Source organism: Hyla sarda, chromosome 1, assembly GCF_029499605.1.
Source record: "Hyla sarda isolate aHylSar1 chromosome 1, aHylSar1.hap1, whole genome shotgun sequence".
Taxonomy (NCBI): Eukaryota; Metazoa; Chordata; class Amphibia; order Anura; family Hylidae; genus Hyla; species Hyla sarda.
This window is the reverse complement of record NC_079189.1, coordinates 231,624,722-231,637,980: the sequence shown is the minus strand read 5'-3', so window position 1 is coordinate 231,637,980 and position 13,259 is coordinate 231,624,722. Positions and strand designations below refer to the sequence as shown.

Genomic DNA, 13,259 nt, shown 5'->3' with positions numbered 1-13,259 from the left:
AGTGAGGTGATATAGGGAAGTGCACAGGTGAAGACACTAATTGGAATCACTGCGCCAATCAGCGGCGCAGTGGCCCTTTAAATCGCAAAGACCCGGCGCGCGCGCGCCCTAGGGAGCGGGGCCACGCGCGCCGGGACAGGACCGAGGGAGAGCGAGTCAGGTACGGGAGCCGGGGTGCGCATCGCGAGCGGGCGCTACCCGCATCGCGAATCGCATCCCGGCTGGAAGCGGAATCGCAGCGCCCCGGGTCAGTGGATCTGACCGGAGCGCTGCAGCGGGGAGAGTGTAGCGAGCGCTCCGGGGAGGAGCGGGGACCCAGAGCGCTCGGCGTAACAGTACCCCCCCCCTTGGGTCTCCCCCTCTTCTTAGAGCCTGAGAACCTGAGGAGCAGACTTTTGTCTAGGATGTTGTCCTCAGGTTCCCAGGATCTCTCTTCAGGACCACAACCCTCCCAGTCCACTAAAAAAAAAGTTTTCCCTCTGACCTTTTTAGAGGCTAAGATCTCTTTGACAGAGAAGATGTCCGAGGAGCCGGAAACAGGAGTGGGAGGAACAGATTTGGGAGAAAAACGGTTGAGGATGAGTGGTTTAAGAAGAGAGACGTGAAAGGCATTAGGGATACGAAGAGAAGGAGGAAGAAGAAGTTTGTAAGAGACAGGATTAATTTGACACAAAACTTTGAAAGGACCAAGATAGCGTGGTCCCAACTTGTAGCTAGGGACACGGAAGCGGACATATTTAGCGGAGAGCCATACCTTGTCTCCAGGGGAAAAAACGGGAGGAGCTCTTCTTTTCTTATCTGCGAACTTCTTCATGCGTGATGAAGCCTGTAAGAGAGAATTTTGGGTCTCTCTCCATATGATGGAAAGGTCACGAGAAATTTCATCCACAGCGGGTAGACCAGAGGGCAAGGGGGTAGGGAGGGGGGGAAGAGGGTGACGGCCGTACACCACGAAAAATGGGGATTTGGAGGAAGATTCAGAGACTCTGAAGTTATACGAGAATTCGGCCCATGGAAGGAGATCTGCCCAGTCATCCTGGCGGGAGGAAACAAAATGTCGCAAATAATCACCCAAGACCTGGTTAATTCTTTCTACTTGTCCATTGGACTGGGGATGATATGCAGAAGAAAAATTTAATTTAATCTTGAGTTGTTTACAGAGAGCCCTCCAGAATTTAGACACGAATTGGACACCTCTATCCGAGACGATCTGCGTAGGCAACCCGTGAAGACGAAAAATGTGTACAAAAAATTGTTTAGCCAACTGAGGCGCTGAAGGAAGACCAGGAAGAGGGATGAAATGTGCCATTTTGGAGAATCGATCAACGACCACCCAAATAACAGTGTTGCCACGGGAAGGGGGTAAATCAGTAATAAAATCCATACCAATCAGAGACCAAGGCTGTTCGGGGACAGGCAGGGGATGAAGAAAACCAGCGGGCTTCTGGCGAGGAGTCTTATCCCGGGCACAGATAGTGCAGGCTCGCACAAAGTCCACAACATCCGTCTCCAGAGTCGGCCACCAATAGAAGCGGGAGATGAGTTGCAGAGATTTCTTGATGCCCACATGACCTGCGAGATGGGAGGAGTGACCCCATTTGAGGATTCCGAGGCGTTGGCGTGGAGAAACAAAGGTCTTTCCTGGAGGAGTTTGCCTGATGAAGGCAGGAGAAGTGGAGATCAGGCAGTCAGGTGGAATGATGTGTTGCGGAGAGAGTTCAACTTCTGAGGCATCCGAGGAACGAGAGAGAGCATCGGCCCTAATGTTCTTATCGGCAGGACGAAAGTGAATCTCAAAATTAAACCGGGCAAAGAACAGAGACCACCGGGCCTGGCGAGGATTCAGCCGTTGGGCAGACTGGAGGTAGGAGAGGTTCTTGTGGTCGGTGTAAATAATAACTGGAAATCTTGATCCCTCCAGCAGATGCCTCCATTCCTCAAGTGCTAATTTAATGGCTAGAAGCTCTCGATCCCCGATGGAGTAGTTCCTCTCCGCCGGAGAGAAGGTCCTAGAAAAAAAACCACAAGTGACGGCATGCCCGGAAGAATTTTTCTGTAGAAGAACAGCTCCAGCTCCCACTGAGGAGGCATCAACCTCCAGTAGGAAGGGTTTGGAAGGGTCAGGTCTGGAGAGCACGGGAGCCGAAGAAAAGGCAGACTTGAGTCGTTTAAAGGCGTCTTCCGCTTGAGGAGGCCAGGACTTGGGATCGGCATTTTTTTTGGTTAAAGCCACGATAGGAGCCACAAGGGTAGAAAAATGTGGAATAAATTGCCTGTAATAATTGGCGAACCCCAAAAAGCGTTGGATAGCACGGAGTCCGGAGGGGCGTGGCCAATCTAAGACGGCAGAGAGTTTGTCTGGATCCATTTGTAGTCCCTGGCCAGAGACCAAATATCCTAGAAAAGGAAGAGATTGGCATTCAAACAGACATTTCTCAATTTTAGCATAGAGTTGATTGTCACGAAGTCTCTGAAGAACCATACGGACATGCTGGCGGTGTTCTTCTAGATTGGCCGAAAAAATTAGGATATCATCCAGATATACAACAACACAGGAGTATAACAGATCACGAAAAATTTCATTAACAAAGTCTTGGAAGACAGCAGGGGCGTTGCACAGGCCAAAGGGCATGACCAGATACTCAAAGTGTCCATCTCTGGTGTTAAATGCTGTTTTCCACTCATCCCCCTCTCTGATGCGGATGAGGTTATAGGCGCCTCTTAAGTCCAATTTAGTAAAGATGTGGGCACCTTGGAGGCGATCAAAGAGTTCAGAGATGAGGGGTAGGGGGTAGCGGTTCTTAACCGTGATTTTATTAAGACCGCGGTAGTCAATGCAAGGACGTAGGGAGCCATCTTTTTTGGACACAAAGAAAAATCCGGCTCCGGCAGGAGAGGAGGATTTACGGATAAAGCCCTTTTTTAAATTTTCCTGGACGTATTCAGACATGGCAAGAGTCTCTGGGGCAGAGAGAGGATAAATTCTGCCCCGGGGTGGAGTAGTGCCCGGGAGGAGGTCGATAGGACAATCATAAGGCCTGTGAGGAGGTAGAGTCTCCGCTTGTTTTTTGCAGAAAACATCCGCGAAGTCCATATAGGCCTTAGGGAGACCGGTTACTGGAGGAACCACAGAGTCACGGCAAGGGTTACTGGGAACCGGTTTTAGACAGTCCTTGGAACAAGAGGGCCCCCAACTCTTGATCTCCCCAGTGGACCAATCCAGGGTTGGGGAATGAAGTTGAAGCCAGGGAAGTCCAAGGAGAATTTTCGAGGTGCAATTGGGGAGGACCAAAAGTTCAATCCTCTCGTGATGAGATCCGATGCTCATTAGAAGGGGCTCCGTGCGGAAACGTATGGTACAGTCCAATCTTTCATTGTTTACACAATTGATGTAAAGGGGTCTGGCGAGACTGGTCACTGGGATGTTGAACCTGTTGACGAGAGAGGCCAAAATAAAATTTCCTGCAGATCCAGAGTCCAAGAAGGCCACAGTAGAGAAGGAGAAGGCAGAGGCAGACATCCGCACAGGCACAGTAAGACGTGGAGAAGCAGAGTAGACATCAAGGATTGTCTCACCTTTGTGCGGAGTCAGCGTACGTCTTTCCAGGCGGGGAGGACGGATAGGACAATCCCTCAGGAAGTGTTCGGTACTAGCACAGTACAGGCAGAGGTTCTCCATGCGGCGTCGTGTCCTCTCTTGAGGTGTCAGGCGAGACCGGTCGACCTGCATAGCCTCCACGGCGGGAGGCACAGGAACAGATTGCAGGGGACCAGAGGAGAGAGGAGCCGAGGAGAAGAAACGCCTCGTGCGAACAGAGTCCATATCTTGGCGGAGCTCCTGACGCCTTTCGGAAAAACGCATGTCAATGCGAGTGGCTAGGTGAATAAGTTCATGAAGATTAGCAGGCATTTCTCGTGCGGCCAGAACATCTTTAATGTTGCTGGATAGGCCTTTTTTAAAGGTCGCGCAGAGGGCCTCATTGTTCCAGGATAATTCTGAAGCAAGAGTACGGAATTGTACGGCATACTCGCCAACGGAAGAATTACCCTGGACCAGGTTCAACAGGGCAGTCTCAGCAGAAGAGGCTCGGGCAGGTTCCTCAAAGACACTTCGGATTTCCGAGAAGAAGGAGTGTACGGAGGCAGTGACGGGGTCATTGCGGTCCCAGAGCGGTGTGGCCCAAGACAGGGCTTTTCCAGACAGAAGGCTGACTACGAAAGCCACCTTAGACCTTTCAGTGGGAAACAGGTCCGACATCATCTCCAGATGCAGGGAACATTGGGAAAGAAAGCCACGGCAAAACTTAGAGTCCCCATCAAATTTATCCGGCAAGGATAGGCGTAGACCAGGAGCGGCCACTCGCTGCGGAGGAGGTGCAGGAGCTGGCGGAGGAGATGACTGCTGAAGCTGTGGTAGTAACTGCTGTAGCATAACGGTCAGTTGAGACAGCTGTTGGCCTTGTTGCGCTATCTGTTGTGACTGCTGGGCGACCACCGTGGTGAGGTCAGCGACAACTGGCAGAGGAACTTCAGCGGGATCCATGGCCGGATCTACTGTCACGATGCCGGCTGGCAGGTAGTGGATCCTCTGTGCCAGAGAGGGATTGGCGTGGACCGTGCTAGTGGACCGGTTCTAAGTCACTACTGGTTTTCACCAGAGCCCGCCGCAAAGCGGGATGGTCTTGCTGCGGCGGTAGTGACCAGGTCGTATCCACTAGCAACGGCTCACCTCTCAGGCTGCTGAAGATAGGCGCGGTACAAGGGAGTAGACAGAAGCAAGGTCGGACGTAGCAGAAGGTCGGGGCAGGCAGCAAGGATCGTAGTCAGGGGCAACGGCAGGAGGTCTGGAACACAGGCTAGGAACACACAAGGAAACGCTTTCACTGGCACAATGGCAACAAGATCCGGCAAGGAAGTGCAGGGGAAGTGAGGTGATATAGGGAAGTGCACAGGTGAAGACACTAATTGGAATCACTGCGCCAATCAGCGGCGCAGTGGCCCTTTAAATCGCAAAGACCCGGCGCGCGCGCGCCCTAGGGAGCGGGGCCGCGCGCGCCGGGACAGGACCGAGGGAGAGCGAGTCAGGTACGGGAGCCGGGGTGCGCATCGCGAGCGGGCGCTACCCGCATCGCGAATCGCATCCCGGCTGGAAGCGGAATCGCAGCGCCCCGGGTCAGTGGATCTGACCGGAGCGCTGCAGCGGGGAGAGTGTAGCGAGCGCTCCGGGGAGGAGCGGGGACCCGGAGCGCTCGGCGTAACAATACGTTAAAAATTCTCATCTTCTAACCCCTATAACGTTTTTATTTTTCCCCTTACGGGATGGTATGAGGGCTCATTTTTTGCACCGTGTTTTGAAGTTTGTATTGGTACCATTTTTGTATTGATGGGCCTTTTTGATCGCTTTTTATTCATTTTTTCATTATATAAAAAGTGACCAAAAATACGCCATGTTGGACTTTGGAATTTTTTTAGCGTAAGCAATTGACCGTGCGGTTTAATTAACGATATATTTTTATAGTTCGGACATTTTCGCACTCTGCGATACTAGATATGTTTATTTTTATTTACACAGTTTTTTTTATGGGAAAAGGGGGGGATTCAAACTTTTGTTAGGGAAGGGGTTAAATGACCATTGTAAACTTTTTTTTTCACTTTTTTTTGCAGTACTATAGCTCCCCATAGGGAGCTATAGCACGGCACACACTGATCTTTTACCCTGATCCCTGCAAAGCCATAGCTTTGCATGGATCAGCAAGATAGGTCAACTTTGATCGCCCAGTCTGAAGGGTAAATAGTGTGCGGCACAACGATCAGTGCTGCGCGCAGGTAGCCCAGGGTCCCTGCTATCATTAGCAGCCGAGACCGAACCGGTGTGATGCGGGGTCACGGTGTGACCCCGTTTTAAACACCGGGACCGTGGCGTAGGGCGTACAGGTACGCCCTACGTCCTTAACAGGTTAACAACAAGGTCCTTGACAACAGGTTTCTTAAGGTAACAAGTGCATAGAAAATACAATACATGAACTCTTATGTAACATTACATTATTTAGTGCATTATGGAGAGTTCAAGGAAAGTGGGCCCAAGACTGACATTGAAGCAATATCTGCCACAGAGGATGGGCAGAAATACAGAAGAACACGTGATTCTGTACTGGGTCACCACACTTCTAACCAATTCCTGGTGATATTCACAAAATGCTTTGTTTACATAGCTCCCAGAGTTACATGAACAGCTTATCAATGTTTTTGTAACATGGAAATACCCCTTTAACCCCTTAAGGACCTAGGGTGTATGGGTACACCCTGGCTCCCTGGTACTTAAGGACCCAGTGCGTACCTGTACACCTGTGGGAAGTTCAGTCCCCGCCACACATCGGGAGGGGACTGGAATGGGATGCCTGCTGAAATCATTCAGTAGGCATCCTGTGCAAATGCCTGAGGAGGTCCTGAGAGGTGATTTGCGGCGATTCCGGGTCAATTGAGTCACCAGTGACCCGGAAAAAAGGGTGATTGGAAAGTCCGTGTCAGTACCAATCACCCTTGCCCAGCAGGAGTGAGGTGGCACCGGTGCCACCTCACGATCGGCGTGATTAGTCGAGCGGACTAGCCGACCAATCACCCGTCCCACTGTGCGGCATCAGCTGGGCATCGGTGGTGGAGGGAGTGATCGGCGGTGAGGGGTGTGGGCAGGTTTACCCTGTGTGGCAGCAGTCCTGAGTGGCGGCGGTCCCCATCGGTGACGTGGTCCCCAGTGGTGGCTGTCCCAGTGTTCTTCGGCGGAGGGATCTAACAGTAGGAGGTAAGTGCTGTTTGCCTCCTGCTGTTGCCCAGCAACAACTCCCAGCATGCACAGCCAAAGGGCATGCTGGGAGTTGTAGTTTTGCAACAGCTGGAGGCACAACTGCAACTCCCACCATGCCCTTTGGCTGTCTGGGCATGCTGGGAGTTGTAGTTATGTAGTTATGAAAAATTGTGCCACCAGCTGTTGCATAACTACAACTCCCACCATGCATGGACAGCCAAAGGCATGCTGGGAGCTGTAGTAATGTGCCTCCAGCTGTTGCAAAACTACAACGCTCAGCATGCCCTCCGACTGTCAGTGAATGCTGAGAGTTGTAGTTTTGCAACAGCTGGAGGCACACTGGTTGTGAAACACAATTTGTTACCTAACTCAGTGTTTCGCAACCAGTGTGCCTCCAGCTGTTGCAAAACTACAACTCCCAGCATGCATTGACAGACCGTACATGCTGGAAGTTGTAGTTTTGCAACAACTGGAGACACACTGGTTGCAAAACATTGAGTTAAGTAACAAACTCTTAGTGTTTTGCAACCAGTGTGCCTCCCGCTGTTGCATAACTACAACCATCAGCATGCACGGATATCCAAAGGGCATGCTGGGAGTTTTAGTTTTGGAACAGCTGGAGGTTAGTATACAGGGTACATTCACATGGGCTGCGGTTTACAGCGAGTTTCCGCTGCAGCTCAAACTCCCAGCGGAAAACTCTCTGTGAACCCCGACTGTGTGAATGTACCCTAAAAACTTTACGCTACACTACATATACACATGCCCCTACACAGTCGCCCCCTCCCCCCCACCTCCCCAATAAAAATGAAAATGTCTGGTACGGCTGTGTTTCCAAAACAGAGCCTCCAGCTGTTGCCAAACAACAATTCCCAGTAATGCTGGACAGGCATTCTGGGAGTTTTGCAACAGCTGGAGACACCCTGTTTGGGAATCACTGGTGTAGAATACCCCTATGTCCACCCCTATGCAAATCCCTAATTAAGGCCTCAAATGCGCATGACGTCCTCTCACTTCAGAGCCCTGTCGTGTCTCAAGGCAAAAGTTTAGAGTCACATATGGGGTATTTCCGTACTCGGGAGAAATTGCCTAACAAATTTTGGAGGGTTTTTTCTCCTTTCATCCCTTATGAAAAGGTAAAGTTGGGGTCTACTCCAGCATATTATTGTAATGAAATTACATTTTCAAAAGAGGTAAAAGGAAAAAAAGACCCCCAAAATTTGTAACACAATTTCTCTTGAGTACAGAAATACCCCATATGTGGACGTAAAATGCTCTGCAGGCGCACAACAAAGCTCAGGAGTGAGAGCGCCATGTTGGCTGATCGTTACAGCGGTTCTGACGTGAACACACAAAAAAAAACACCCACATGTGACCACATTTTGGAAATTACACTTCTCACGGAACATAACAAGGGGTATAGTGAGCCTCAACACCCCACAGGTGTTTGAAGAATTTTCGTTAAAGTTGGATGTGAAAATGAAAAAAAAAATTCACAAAAATGCTGGTGTTATCCCAAATTTTTCATTTTCACAAGGGGTAATAGGAAAAATGCCCCCCATAATTTTTAACACTATTTCTTCTGAGTATATAAATACACCATGTGTGGAGGTAAAGTGCTCTGCAGGTGCACTACAGGGCTCAGAAGAGAAGGATCGCCATTGGGCTTTTGGAGAGAGAATTTGGCTGGAATTGAAGGCCATGTGCGTTTACAAAGCCCCCATGGTGCCAGAACTGCAGAACCCCCCACATGTGACCCCATTTTGGAAACTACACCCCTCACGGAATGTAATAAGGGGTGCAGTGAGCATTTCTGCCCCAATTGGTGTCTGACAGATTTTTGGAACAGTGGTCCATGAAAATGTAATTTTTCATTTACACAGCAAAAGTCTGTCAAGCGCCAGTGGGGTGTAAATGCTCACTGCACCCATTGTTACATTCTGTGAGGGGTGTAGTTTCCGAAATAGGATCACATGTGGGGGGGGCACTGTTCTGGCACCATGGGGGCTTTGTGAACGCACATGGTCCCCGACTTGAATTCCAGCCAAATTCTCTCTCCAAAAGCTCAATGGCGCTCCTTCTCTTCTGAGCATTGTAGTTCGCCCACAGAGCACTTAACATCCCAACATGGGATATTTCCATACTCTATTACTATTACTGCTATTACCTCTTGTAAAAATGGTAAATTTAGGGGGAAAAACATCATTTTAGTGAAAAAAAACATTTCATTTACACATCCGACTTTAACGAAAAGTCGTCAAACACCTGTGGAGTGTTAAGGCTTACTGTACTCCTTGTTACATTCCTTGAGGGGTGTAGTTTCCAAAATAGTATGCCATGTGTTTTTTTTGTTGCTCTTGCACCATAGGGCCTTCCTAAATGCGACATGCCCCCCAAAGACCATTTCAGAAAAATCTACTCCTCTGAGCATTGCAGTGCGACCACAGTGCACTTGACGTCCACACATGGGGTATTTCCATACTCAGAAGACATGGGGAAACACATTTTGGGGGGCATTTTCTCCTATCACCCCTTGTAAAAATGTAAAATTGGTGAAAAAAATGCATTTTTGTGAAAAAAACATGAATTTACACATTTAACAAAAAGTCCTCAAACACCTGTGCAGTGTTATGGCTCACTGTACCCCTTGTTACGTTCCTTGAGGGGTGTAGTTTACAAAATAGTTTCCATTTTCATAGTTTCCAAAACGGCCATGCGTTTTTTTTATTTTTAATTTTTATTTTTTTGAAGTTCTGGCACCATAGGGGCTTCCTAAATGTAACATGCCCCGCAAAAACCATTTCAGAAAATCTCACTCTCCAAAATCCCATTGTCGCTCCTTCCTTTCTGAGCCCTCTAGTTCACCCACAGACCACTTTACATTCACATATGAGGTATTTCCTTACTCGAGAGAAATTGGGTTACAAATTTTAGGGAGCTTTCTCTCCTTTTACTCTTTGTAAAAATTCAAAAACTGGGTCTACAAGAACATGCGAGTGTAAAAAATGAAGATTTTGAATGATCTCCTTCACGTTTCTGCTATTCCTGATAAACACCTAAAGGGTTAACACACTTTCTGAACATTTTTCATAACATTTTGGAATTTTTCACCAAGAAATTATGCAAGCATCGACGAAAATTTACAACTAACATAAAGTAGAATATGTCCCGAAAAAATTATCTCGGAATCAGAATGAAAAGTAAAAGAATCCTAGAGTTATTAATGCTTAAAATGACAGTGGTCAGATGTGCAAAAAACGCTCTGGTCCTTAAGGTGAAAATGCTAAATGATGAGGTTAAGGAAAAGAAAAACATAATTTTTGTGTCGCTGCTTTCTAAAGAGCTACACTTTAACATTTTTTGTTGTCACATTATCTTCTTAACTTTATGATGGTTTTTCTTCCTTTTTTTATTTTTATTTGTAGGATAAGCTGTTGCTTTTATTGGTACCATTTAGTGGCACATATAATTATAATTTTTATATACATAACATATAATTTTTTACTTTATCATTTGGGGGATTATGAAAGAAACCTAGCATATAATAATAATACTACTACCACTAATAATTATTATTATTATATTATTATTACTTTTTTCAATGTGCCATGGAATAAAAGTATGATTATGAGTATGTCATTACAATTTTTATTTATTTATATAGTAGCTGACCACATATGATGAAAAAATTGTTTTTTAATTAATAGAGCGGTATATATATATATATATATATATATATATATATATATATATATATATATTTACTGCCTGTCATTAATACATTAGCCAAATAAGCAAATGCCAAACTCAACCTATAGGCATCTATTAGGCCTCTGGGTGCCTTTATTGTCATGTTATAAATTAAGAAAATCTGCCACTATATTTTTACCTAAAATTGCATTATTTGGGAAAGATTGAAGCATGCTGTATGGTTGTTGTTGTTTTTTGTTTTGTTATGAAGCATACTTTTAATGTAATGTTTTTATTGCCTATATGAATTATTTCTTCACATAATGTTATGGCAGGTCACTAGGATATATAATGACACTAAAATTGCCAGGGATCTGACCTTAAACACTCACTTATTGTGTAGGAAACTTTCATCCAGCTCCATTCAAGACTTCTAGTAATTAACCTATTGTTGCTAAAATATTATTTGGTAGTATATCATTTTGGTATCCATTATATGATGGAGTCCATCAAAGTAATGGTAAGGGTAAGGGTTTTAATTTACTTTTCCGTAATTTTCCATTTTTGCAGTTTCTATAACTGGGAAACCCATGTGTCAACTTCAAACGCAAGTCCAAATTACCAAGTGATTGCAGAAAATTCATCTGGATTACTGTTTAAAAATAAGCGGGACAGGAAAATACTAAACGTGGATCCTAAGGTAAATATTTTCCTCTGAGCAAAGCGGCAATTTTCACTTCTCTTCTCACATTACCATATGTTTTAAGGATTCCGGACTGTTTTTACTGCCTGTGTTTCGTGGCTTTACAAGTGGTATCACTTAGAAACCTGAGGACTAATATTGTCACTCCTTTGTGTGTTTATATATTTAAGGATCTGCTTGAAATGAGGGATCTGTACGGTCTTTTACAGCTCAGAGGTTCATTGTTCATGGCTCAGTCACACATATAAATATGCATTCTCTGTTATTCTGGGTTCTGTTAAGGAGAATCCATCACAGGATTTTCCTTTTGTGTTACTTTTGAATGTACATAAGTATCAAGTAGTCTGCTATAAAAGCAAATAAATGTCAGGTTGAGATTTTTCTGACTAACACTATACAGTAGTTATAGTGATAAATGTCCTTTACAAAGTAGATTTTGTCCCCTTTTCTTCCTTTCCAGTGAACACGTCATCCCAAATAAAATGTCTTTAGTTCTTTTAAAACATCCTAATGATGTGTCTATCTGACTATGTTAATGCTAGAGAAAACTTTTCTACAGACTTTTTCCACACTCTTCCCTACTTTTCCAGATATACAATGACCTGTGTTCATTTAGTCACTCATCCTATATTGCTGTTGCACTAACCTCAGTTCTAATTTCCTAATGTTCTTCAGTAGGCTGATAGAGTCAAAAAGCCACTATAGCGATTAAAGTCAATATAACTGAAGGGCACTAGAGTTCCACTTTAATTAAACAATTTTTTGTATACTTCTGTATTGAACAGCATAGTTAAAGGGGTACTCCCATGGAAAACTTTTTTTTTTTTTTTAAATAAACTGGTGCCAGAAAGTTAAACAGATTTGTAAATCACTTCTATTAAAAAAAATCTTAATCCTTCCAGTACTTTTTAGGGGCTGTATACTAAAGAGAAATCCAAAAAAGAAATGCATTTCCTCTGATGTCATGACCACAGTGCTCTCTGCTGACCTCTGCTGTCCATTTTAGGAACTGTCCAGAGCAGCATATGTTTGCTATGGGCATTTTCTCCTGCTCTGGACAGTTCCTAAAATGGACAGCAGAGGTCAGCAGAGAGCACTGTGGTCATGACATCAGAGGAAATGCATTTCTTTTTTGGATTTCTCTTTAGTATACAGCCCCTAAAAAGTACTGGAAAAAGCTCTATCTTGGTCTCATCTGTCCACAAGACATTTTCCCCCGAAGGATTTTGGCTTACTCAAGTTCATTTTGACAAAATATAGTCTTGCTTTTGTATGTCTCTGTGTCAGCCATGGGGTCCTCCTGGGTCTCCTGCCATGGCATTGGGATATTTTGTGCTGACACTGATGCTCCCTGAGCATGCAGGACAGCTTGAATATCTTTGGAACTTGTTTGGCGCTGCTTATCCACCAGCCAGAGTATTCTGTGTTTACACCTTTCATCAATTTTTCTCTTGGGCTTGTGGACTTGAGATTGTTGATATTTTTCAACAATTTTGGTCAAGTCCTCAGACAGTTCTCTTCTCCTCTTTCTGTTGTCCCTGCTTAGTGTGGCACACACAGACACACAATGCAAAGACTAATTGAACTTCTCTCCTTTTTATCTGCTTTCAGGTGTGAGTTTTATATTGCCCACACCTGTTACTTTCCCCAGGGTAGTTTAAAGGTGCATCACATGCTTGAAACAATTATTTATCCACAATTTTGAAAGGGTGCCAATAATTTTGTCCAGCCCATTTTTGGAGTTTGGCGTCACATTTTGTCTAATTTGAGAAATACTTAATTTTCTCGACAAATTTCAGGGGTGCCAACATTTACGGCCATTAATGTAAAACACAAAATGGTACACAACAGAAAACTCACACAACTCAGCCCTGAAGCTTAAGGCATATAAAAAATAGTTTATAATCTGATGTATCACCACTGTTTCTAGAAGCAACATTATCACCAGAATTTGCTTTGAATTGTCCAGCAGCTGCACACAAGCCTAAAACCACCATGCCCAATGCCAAACATTGGCCAGAGTGGCGTGAACTGGATAGTTTGATGGCTTAATCCAAGTTTGCT

General features: G+C 45.4%; 1 protein-coding gene across 1 annotated transcript in view; it reads left to right on the top strand.

Annotated features, from left to right (window-relative positions):
- Positions 1-13,259, top strand: part of CFAP299 (cilia and flagella associated protein 299) — a 534,640-nt gene that overhangs the window by 509,147 nt on the left and 12,234 nt on the right. The window contains exon 6 of the mRNA XM_056568944.1: positions 11,063-11,192. Within this exon, the coding sequence (XP_056424919.1) occupies positions 11,063-11,192 (130 nt within the window). The remainder of the gene's footprint in view (positions 1-11,062; positions 11,193-13,259) is intronic.